General features: G+C 37.2%; 1 protein-coding gene across 1 annotated transcript; it reads right to left on the bottom strand.

Annotated features, from left to right (window-relative positions):
• Nucleotides 1-7,396: 7,396 nt before the first annotated feature.
• Nucleotides 7,397-11,185, bottom strand: LOC138944046 (uncharacterized). Its single transcript, XM_070314924.1, has 2 exons — nt 10,891-11,185; nt 7,397-10,410 (listed from the first exon to the last, which is right to left on the bottom strand). Exons 1-2 carry the CDS (start codon nt 11,183-11,185, stop codon nt 7,397-7,399), a joined length of 3,309 nt encoding a protein of 1,102 aa, XP_070171025.1.
• Between the last annotated feature and the right edge of the window lie 476 nt (nt 11,186-11,661).

The following is an 11,661-nucleotide window of genomic DNA, read 5'->3' as shown; positions in this document are numbered from 1 at the left end:
AAAACTATTAATTTTAAGAATCTTGATTCTTAATTTTTTTAAATAGAGAATGCAATATCAAATAGATTATTCATTCATTTAAATTAGCATGTTACACGCGGTATCAAAGTTTATCGGATGTACATTTTAAATATTTAAATAAATCAAAGTAAATACGATTCGAAATAAAAAATGTAATACAAAATACATTATTTATTCAATTTAAATTAGCATATTACACGTGGTATAACAATTTACAGGATATATGCTTTTTGAATATTTAAATAGATCAAAGTAGATACAATGATGAAAGAGTATATTTCAATATTGCAACACGCACTTCTATTGTGTTTCAAGAAAATATTTTAGATCATATAGCTTGAGTAAATTATAATATGTAAAATTATTATAAATTGTAAAGCATCACGAAATTATATTATTATTTATATGTACATATAAAATATATATCTTATTATTCATTTGCTGATCGAAGTTTTAAAGAAATATAGCATTTCGTTGAAAAATGTTTAAAATTGTTTTCTTGTAATAAATGTCGGTAAATCTACGGAAAACCTATCTATATGAAATAATGGATAAGAATACTCAATTCTTATGTATTTTTGCCTCCCGAACATGAAACTTAAAAATGGCGGTCGGACTCGCAAATCGAAGAAAAACGCAAAAATCCAACCAAACGCGAAAATCCAACCTATGTCCGAGGGATGCATTTTTATTAGTAATAATTCATTCCTGGGATATATGGTAGGTTTGGGTTGTGTTATATCTTTCAGAAGTGGTGCTCCCTGTAAAGGAGGTAGGGGGGGGGGACGGAACCCATTGTGTTCACGCATACACTTTCCTATCCACACTATAACGTGAACTTCGCCTCGCGTTGTAAAATATATGCGTGGACACAGTGGGTTTCGCCCCCCCCCCCCCCGCCCTATAGGGGGGCTCCATTTCTGAAAGATATAACCTAACACAAACCTATATTCTAGGGATGAATTATTACTAATAAAAATGCATCCCTCGGACATGGGTTGGATTTTCGCGTTTGGTTGGATTTTTGCGTTTTACTTTGATTTGCGAGTCCGACCGCCATTTTTAAGTTTCATTTTCGTGTTCAGGATGCAAAAATACATAAGAATTGAGTATTCGATAAATATGCATATTAGGTTACACCTCACCGATGACTTTGACCTTGACATATGTTGTCAAGGACATGACCCTGAGTAACTTTTCCTTATAACTTAACCGGCGATCTCTTATAGTTTCTGAAATATTTAAAGTTATAATTTCACAATTTTAATATGATTTCTCTATTATAAAATAAAGAAAAATAAAGATTGTTTACATTATATTTACATAAATCAAACGTGAAAAAAGTGTTTCTTTACATTTCCAGAGACGAAGCTCTTTGGATTTTTTTACTTTCCACGCAAAGCGAGGTTCAACGTAAACCTATTGCGTATAGTTTTCTTATAGTGGAGCTCACAGCGTCCACGCATATACTTTGCCATCCACATAACAATTGTAGGGTGGATTTTACTTTGCTTTGTAAAGTATATGCGTGTACACAGTGGGTTCCGCCCCCCTACGGGGGGCTTCACTTCCGGAAGATATAACCTAACCCAAACCAAATTTTAGTTTTAAATCAGAAATAGGTTTGACTTAGGTTATATCTTCCGGAAGTGGAGCCCTCCCGTAGGGGGGGGGGGGGCGGAACTCACTGCGTCCACGCATATACTTTCTCATCCATGCAACAATTGTTGCATGCAATAAAAAAAGTTAACATTATTTATTTGCTGCAATAAGGAAAAATGAATAAAAATAATAAACTGCCTGTAAGAACATATATGGCATATTTTATCTTTTCTTACAGAGAAGGTTAACTTTAAATATCTCAGAAACTATAAGAGACCGCCTGTTAAGTTATAAGGAAAAGTTACTCAGGGTTATGTCCTTGACAACATATGTCAAAGTCAAAGTCATCGGTGAGGTGTAACCTAATATGCATATTTACCGAGTATTCTTATCCATTATTTCATATAGATGGGTTTTCCGTAGATTTACCGACATTTATTACAAGAAAACAATTTTAAACATTTTTCAACGAGATGCTATATTTCTTTAAAACTTCGATCAGCAAATGAATAATAAGATATATATTTTATATGTACATATAAATAATAATATAATTTCGTGACGCTTTACAATTTATAATAATTTTCCATATTATAATTTACTCAAGATATATGATCTAAAATATTTCCTTGAAATACAATAGAAATGCGTGTTGCAACATTGAAATATACTCTTTCATCATTGTATCTACTTTGATCTATTTAAATATTCAAAATGCGTATATCCTGTAAATTGTGATACCACGTGTAACATGCTAATTTAAATTGAATAAATAATGTATTTTGTATTACATTTTTTATTTCGAATCGTATTTACTTTGATTTATTTAAATATTTAAAATGTACATCCGATAAACTTTGATACCGCGTGTAACATGCTAATTTAAATGAATGAATAATCTATTTTATATTGCATTTCATCATATACGTCATCTCCGGTGAGTCTGGTTATACACGTATGTAACACTCTGTTCTAAAGTATTGTCCTCTACCGTTATCTGCCCCTTACGGGGGCATTTTTCTTGCAGATTTTGGTCTAGCTATCCACTGGCCTCACCCTCAATAGAGTGGGATCAAATTATTATTAACTGTCAACAATTCAGAGATTTGTTCTCTTATAAACTAAAAAGAGGCATCATTAAATCAGCTGACACACGGGCAAACTGTCAGAATTAGGCAGGCGCACAAAACGCTGCAGCAGTGCTTGCGCAGACATCAGCAATATGAACAACGCGCCAAATTCAAATATAAATATAAATCATGCTGAAGAAGTGGACCACAACCATCAAGAACATCATCAAAATCGTAGTCAAGCAATACAAGAAATCCAAACAACAATAGACAACATTTCAAACATGCAGACACAAACGCCACAGCAACAATATAGTCAAAATAACCAACATAATACAAAAAAAACAAGAACATGAACAAAAATGGCAAAACGTAGAGCATAAAAAAAGGACGAGAAATAATCCTGAAAATACCAACTCCAGAAAACGACAAATGTCCATTAGCGATTATTGGCTAAATAAACCAATTGAAACCTGCAACATCTATACAAAACTAAATGTAGACGAAATCCTAGAAATAAAAAAGGAAATAGATATTAATCTAAATAGATTTGAAGCAAAATCTCCACCAATATTCGTAGAAGGTGTTGAAAATATCATTCCATTAAAACAGCTACTCGAAGAAATCACAAAAGATAATTACACAATTAAAATATTAAGGAACAACCAAGTAAAAATACAACCACTCAGAAAAATACCTGCCAATAATGGATGCACTTAAAAAAAGCCACCCAAGGATCTATGTACCAAAGTAAAAATGATAAAAGATTCAAAGTAGTATTAAGAAACATGCATTCAACAACAAATTTAGAGGAACTCAAGGAAGAAATAGAAAGTAAGAATCATAAAGTAATCAATATAACTTACATTATACACATCAAAACAAAAGAACCATTACCTCTATTCTTTATAGAATTAGAGCAAAGGGAAAATAATAAGGATATTTACAAAATTAACCATTTACTGAATACATAAGCTTTGAGCAACCTTACAAAAAGAGAAACATTTCACAAGGCACAAGATGCCAAATATACGGACACACTAAAAATTATTGCTTCAAAAGCCCAAGATGTGTAAAATGCGCGGAAAATCGCATAAAAAGTGACTGCCCAAGACAAGCAAAATTTGATGAAGTGAAATGTTACAATTGCGGAAGCAATCATCCAGCGAGCTATTACGGTTGTGAAATCCGCAAACAACTGCAACATGAACTAACGACTAGATTACTCAAAGAAAGCTCTGACAAAAAAAGACTAAAGAGATTCAAGCCACTGGACTCACAAATGAGGTTTAAATAAAACATATAGACAAAGCGACTAAGAGGCCCAGCAATCATAATCAAGCTTATGTAAACTAAAGATCAACATGAGACTGTAAACTAAAAGGTATTTTCCAGTGGGACAATATCAACATGCTAACATTGATATTATAAGATTTACTTAATGTCAAACTCTTGCGACAGGTTGTAAATAATACTGGGAATTAAAAAAATATTGCATTTTCTATTTCAAAAAATTAAGAATCAAGATTCTTAAAATTAGAAGTTTTACTACACATATAAACGATTACTAAAATAGGGAACAAAATTTGATCAGTGATTAGGTATGCATTATAGTAATGGAAAACAATGTTATTAAATATAAGTAAATCAATGATTAAATTGTAGTCTAAAGTCTAAAAACAAAAACTAAATAATATTGGTTATCATTACAGATCAAATGTTTTAACGAGATTTTTTTAATTTAATGCAGAATTTAATGTTGGCGCGTTGTCAAGCGATCCTTCATTGCACTGATTTTTAAACAAAATTTTGTAACACAACTTTGCATAACTATATCTCATTAACTAAAATTGAACTAAAATAATTTAAAACTTTTACTACGTGTTGAGTATTAAGTTGTGAATAACCCCCTAAAATGGTAGCACAAACGGGTCAAACATTCGGAAATGCGAAGCGAGTCTCGAAACCTAATTGTTCGATTGTAATAGTGTAATTTTTTAATAAAAATAAAATGCATTTTAGGTTAGGTAAAGTTAGGTTAAGTTTCCTAAAATGTATTAGGAAATGCATTTTAATTTCCTCGAGAGAAACAATAATATTTCTATAAATCCAAGATTGATTTTATGACAAATACTATTTCAAATTACTGAATTACTTCTAAGTATTTGGCTATTTATTTATTGATTTCATATTTAGTCTTTATTTTTTATTTTTTAGCGGTTTTTTATTTTTTAGAGAAAAATTATTTAATAAGCTATTTTTTCTAAAGTTTTTTTTAAACTGTTTTTTAGAGGTAAATAATTTTTTAAGCCTTTTATTGCGTGCGTAAATTGGGATATTGTTTATATTTCTTTTACCTTTGTCAGGCCTTTTTTAGTGGAATATCACTGCTTTTTGTAAAAATTTATATTTTCTTTGAAAAATATAAATTATTACATTATGCGGTATATACATGGATGTAATTTTTTTAAAGTTTCATTTAATAGAAAGGAAATTTTTTTTCGGAGGAATTATGAATATATAAACAGTATATATTTTTACAAAGCTTATATATACTATATTGAATTTGAACGGACACAAACACAACTTACCTTAATGCTCAATCTCTTATTGTCAATCATTCAACAGATTTGTTTGAGATTGCGTTGATTTGCTATGGGCGACTCCACTGAACTATATATCATACTGGAATGCGCACAGCTCTGCCGATTGGCGGCCAAAAATGTGGGACTGCGAGAATTGTCGCTTCTCAGACCTGTTCTCGTCTATCTAACTACGTCGACCACGTGATCAGATGTATTATCCATTCTAAAACCATTATCAGAATCTTCTGGATCCTTCGCGAAGGAGACGGTTGCATAAAAGTGAGCCGACGACCGGACGCATTCCGCTTAGAGTTATCGACACGTGTACGCTGTTCGTGTGATTAAAATTCGACATAGTTGCTTGAAATAGTTTATTTCACTGACGTTGCGTGTGACTATCGGAGTTATTCCGAGACAGACGATTTTTTGCAGTTTATCCGCTGCGTGCAAATTACGATTGCATTCGTATGCATTCGCATGAATTTTCTGTTAATTACCGTGTACATAGGCTGTTTGTCCTAGAATCACCGACGTCTAACTGCTTTCGCGTTTGCCGATTCGTCGCGTCGGCCGTCTCATTCCGCGCACAAAGTCTTTCGCAGCATCCTCGCTCGCACGTCCGCGCAATATCGCAAACAAGGTTTTAAAACACGATATAATTTTAACAAGATATAATTTTATTTTTATAGATACGATTTTAATACAGAAGTTAAACTGTATAGGTATTTTATAGATATAATTTTAATATAAATATTATACTGTATACAAATTGTATAATTAACAATAATATAAATTATGTAAGTGAATAAATATCAAAATATAGAAAGCAATAGAAAGGAATTTTGTTTATTACGAAGCGTCATTTAATATAAATATAAAACAAGTCCATTTTATGGAATAAACGCATGCACATAAAAGGTATATAATTCCTTCTATAATGTATTCTAATAAATGATATAACCAGAAGAGATCAAATATTTTTTTGCATTTATTGATTTATTAAATATGCTTATATATCGCGAAATAGTCTAACACAAGATAAAAAGTAATTAACGGTCATTAAAGTGATTAACGAGTATCGTGGAATGGTGCAAGGAAGAGAAGCGATTTTTTAAATAGATGTCATATTGAGCAAAGTTAGATTATATTAGCGAAATTGAACGAATGTTTACATATGATCAATTTACATTGAATCAATGCATTATCAATTAACATATTTGTGATAAATACATTGTTGGAAAATGATTATGGAATCATTGAAGGAATATTTGAAGATTTCGAGTTATGTTTTTGTAGCCGCGCCTTCGATTTACACGTCCACATTAACAGAATTTATTTGTTTCGCCGATCGGAGAGATAGGACGTAATTGATTTGTCCGGGTTTAGTTTGTTGAACAGTATTTATTCCTTTCGACACCAACTCCCGGACCGTCTTAGGTAATCGCACGCGACAGCAAGATATGAGCGGACACGCGAATTATCGTTTAACTATAACTTTATGAGCGTTAGGCGTTCGGTGTGCTCCCGGTGAAGACTTGCGACGAAGTGTCTTAACGAAAAACCTTCTCTTCGATCCACGTACAATAGTCCTGGTTGATACGGGTACTACAAAAAATGAGGAATTTCGATCGTTTGATTCCGAGAGCCAATCGGCTATCGACAACGAGGTGTTTGTCAGAATCGAACGATACGAAGAAACCGCAAAAACGGAATGAAAACAAGGCTTCGCACGTAACGTCTCGCTTTAGAACGTTCGAGAAACAAAATTAATAATATACTTTATAAAACGCTTACTTTCTTGAACATCCCGCTCGCCTCGTATACCGGGTAGGTTACGAAATAACTGGTTAAATCCTACCAACATAATCGATACACGGCATCTTAATGATAATTCTCGATCAGACGGTCCGAAGAGCTCTACAGCAAATTTTTCAACATACAATAATAGGAAAAGAGTACAGATAAAGATCATCGAAATACATGAATTAACTTAATCAGTAAATCTTAGCATAGGGTTATTTACATGGGCGTTCTTAGCATAGATATATGTACATATACAGCGTGACGAAAATTAAAGTCAAACTTAATTATTAACGCATAAAGAAAACGCAAGTTAATTTAAGAGCCAGTGTCACTTGATATCGGTAGCTGACAGATCTGCGTTATTGGTCGCTTTAGAGTGGTTTTGGCAGTACGCAATGTAACTACTCGGACATGCCCATCCGATCCCGGATGTACGTCTAATATTCGGGCAAGTTCCCATTTCGAAGGAGGTGCCAAATTATTTTTCAACAATACCAGCTCGTTAATTTTGAGCTCCGGTTTGTTTTCTTGCCATTTACGCCTTTGTTGCAATGTATGCAAATAATCAGAAGACCAAGAACGCCAGATCTGCTCTAAAATCGCACGCACTTGCTGCCATCGAGACAGCCGATTCGAATCGATATCTAAAACAGATTCTTCAGGCGGACTTACTAACGGGCGACCGACTAAAAAATGACCCGGAGTTAACGCGGAAAAGTCATTCGGATCATCATGTAACGCGGAAATCGGGCGGGAATTTAGGCAAGCTTCGATTTGACACAGCAGCGTAGCGAACTCGATCTGCGATAATGTTCGAGAACCAATCGCTCGTTTCAAATGAAACTTTAATCCTTTGACACCGGCTTCCCAAAGTCCGCCGAAATGCGGAGCAGAGGGAGGTATAAAATGCCATTTTACGTTATCATTAGCGATAGCGTCTTGTATTTGAGGGTCAGCGACAAGTCGCTGAAAGGTAGTGTTTAATTCGCGGTCCGCGCCTTGAAAATTAGTGCCGTTATCACTGTACATGTCGGATGGAAGACCGCGACGGCTTGCAAATCTCCGAAAGGCGGAGAGAAAACCGTTAGTAGCGTAATCATCTACGTATTCTAAATGGACGGCCTTTGTCGAGAGACAAATAAAAACGGCAACATAATATTTTTTGGATCGTTGACCGCGGCCGACTGACGGAATAATATTCATCGGCCCGGCGTAATCGACGCCTGTGTGCGAGAACGGAGCCGAAGGCGTGACGCGGGGCTGGGGGAGATTCCCCATCAGCTGTTGCGAGGTACGTGCGCGTTCGCGTACGCACTTTACACAACTACGTATAAGAGATTTTACACTGGTGCGCGCTGAAATTATCCAATAATTTTGGCGTAAAATTCTTAACATTAATTGAGTGCCTCCATGAAGAGAGGCTTTATGAGCTTGAGCGATTAATAAATCCGAAATTCGATGTTTCGGTAAAATTATAGGGTGCCGTTCATCATAACTGAGTGACGAATGGTCAATCCGCCCGCCAAGGCGAATTAATTTATCTTTCCCGAGAAAGGGGTAAAGCGATAACAAAGAACTGGATCTTGGCAGTAAACTTTTATCGTTTAACGCTTGAATTTCGGATGGAAAATGACGTTGTTGCACGTAACGGAGCCAAAACAAGGAAGCTTCTTTGAGTTCGACAGTGTACACATAACGACACTGACGCCAACGAAGGATAATTGAGGACAAATCGCGTTGTAATTTAGGCCTGGTCATTAAATGATTATTTAATGTAGAATCATTGCTCGTTTTGCACGACGCGTTAAATACTACGCGAAGTTTCGTCGTGCTGCTAGACTCGCGTAGTACCGGATGATGCGGTATATACACCGCTTGGTTAAGCGTCGGATTTTCGTCGGAGACAGATTCCATATGACCCATAGATTGATATTCATTTAAGAAAGAATGATAGGGTTTCGCGAGATCCGGATTTTTTCGTAGGCGTTGTTCTAATTTCGAATAAAGAAGCGCGGCAGTTTCGCGCGAAGCTCCTATATCGAGCGGAGGGTTGGTTTTAAATGGTAACCGTATTATATAGCGGCCGTCTTCGGCACGCTGATGTGTTTCGACAAAATGTTGTTCGCATTTTTTATCTTCTTCCGACAGCTGAATTTCGGAAGAAATTTCCTCGATCTCCCAAAATTTTTGAAGGAGGGAATCGAGCGAAGGAATTGTTACGCAATTTAATGAAGTCGCGGAGCCGGTAATTGAATTAGAAGTGCCGGTAGGACCGGATAATATCCATCCTAAAGCAGTAAGCTGGGCCGTCGGAGTGCCGGTCGGACCATGTTTTACCTTTTGCTTTAATAACGATCCATATAAATCTGATCCTATGAGCAGATGGATCGGATGATTGCTAAACGGATCCGGATCCGCGAGAGATAATTTCCGTAAATGCGGCCAATAATCTACGGTTTTAGTCTTTGAGCCAGCGTATGACGTAATTTTTTGATATACGAACGCAGTCAAAGAAAAGGTTGAGGAACCTCGCCCATTACAAGACTCGAGAGTAAGAGACACCTGAGATTTCGCTACGCCACTGTATCGTTCGCCGAAACACTGTACGTGGAGGCTCGCGCGGGAACGTTTCGTGCGCATAGTTTGACACAACGATTCCGAAATAAAGCTAACAGCCGAGCCTTGATCTAACAACGCACGAACTTTAAATTTACGTCCTTCGATGGTACGCAGTATTACCCATGCGGTGGCTAGTAACACGTTCGGCGGATTTTTCAGCGGCGAATGAATCGTTTGAACGGAAGCGACGGCGGTCTCGTTCTTTATCTCAGGGGTGGCTGAGCCGCTCGGTTGAGCGTTAAGAGTTTTGTTTTCCAAAACAGAATTTTCACTAATCTTCTGTACTGGTATATTTGATGCACGATGCAAGAGCGTATGATGTGCTCGTCGGCACAAATTACAGCGTTTTTTACTCTTGCAAGAGGTCGGGAAATGGCCGACCTTTAAACAATTAAAGCAACATTTGTGTGATTTGAGAAACTGAGTTCTCTGTTCGACGGATTTACGTTTAAACTCGTCGCATAACATCAAATTATGATTGCCGGAACAATTCAAACATTTTTCGGTGGCTACGTTATTCACCGAGGCCCGATTAGAGCCTTTATTTTTATGAGACGAAGCATTTAACTTAGAATGATCGGTTAGTCCTCGAATTCGCAGCGTCATAAAATCTCGAATCTCTTCGTACGTCGGAGATGCGGTTGATTTACCGCGTTGCAGATTCCACTCATTACGTGTGCGTGGACTAAATTTTTGCGAAACAATATAGACTAATAAGTCATCCCATTTTTCAACAGGTCTGCCTAAATTTGTTAACGCGGCTAATGACGCGGCAACGGTATCGCGTAAACCTTTGAGTTCGACAGCGGATTCCGTTTTCATAATAGGCAAATCAGCGAAAGCATGAATATGCGCATGAATAATCGCGTTTTGATTATCGTACTCTTCAATAAGTAATTTCCACGCACCATCGTAATTTGCGTCTGCAATCTTAACATGATTAATTAATACAGCGGCTTCGCCCGTGACACTGGCTTTTAAATAATGTAATTTCTGCGTATTCGACAGCGATTCTTTCGAGGCGACGAGCGATTCGAATATTCCGCGGAAGTTTTCCCATTCCGCGAAATTACCGGAAAATTTCGGCAACGGGATGCGTGGTAATTGCAATGAAACCGCACCAGACAATTCGCGAGAAGAAATGTCGCTTACCGTTGATGCCGCATTTGGGTCGCACCGAGAGAATTTACCTATCACGTCTGCGAGGTAGTCCGCCGCTTCGTGGTAGACGTCCTCGGCCGTAAAGAATTCCTCCTCGGTGAAGTATTGGACTGTACGCTGTTCGTCGGCCGTTGCTATTTGCTGAAGCTGGACGTTGAGACGTTGACACCTTTCCCATAATGTCTCCAAGGCGTCCAGTCGACTCTTCGCTTTGTATTGCGTGACGTTGGCCTTGCCCATTTTCTTAAAGTTGGGGAACACTCGCTTCATCGAGCTTATTGTAATAGATTGCTCGATGAGGAGGCCCTGCAGCGAGTCCGTCATGATGGTAGTCCGATAAGATGAAGCCTTTCAGCAACAATTTACCACCTGGTGGTTGTAGAGATGCTGAAGCGTGACGACTGGTCCGTCGCACGCGGATGTGCGAAGACGCACTATAATTTTCACTTAACCGTGCCGCGCGCTAAAGCGTGCGACAACTATGTGTGACTGCGGATTACGCAGGTCGCACTCTGAGGTGCGAAGTGCTAAAGAGCACAAAGATTGCACTTAAGCTGTGCAAAGCGCTAAGAAGCGCGAGATTTGCGCGGCACTGCGGATTACGCAGGACGCACTTTGAGGTGCGGAGTGCTAAAGAGCACAAAGATTGCACTTAAGCTGTGCAAAGCGCTAAGAAGCGCGAGATTTGCGCGGCACTGCGGATTACGCAGGGCGCAATAATAATGATACGTTGTGCTTAAGAGCACAACTTTAATAATGCAAAGGAATGCAAAGTTGACTTCGCGCACTTTATTTTCCCG

This window comes from Polyergus mexicanus, unplaced genomic scaffold (assembly GCF_030449975.1).
Source record: "Polyergus mexicanus isolate NDT 795.1 unplaced genomic scaffold, iyPolMexi1.0 SCAF_78, whole genome shotgun sequence".
NCBI lineage: Eukaryota > Metazoa > Arthropoda > Insecta > Hymenoptera > Formicidae > Polyergus > Polyergus mexicanus.
Note: the sequence above shows the minus strand (reverse complement) of the source record. Positions and strands in the feature narration are given on the sequence as shown.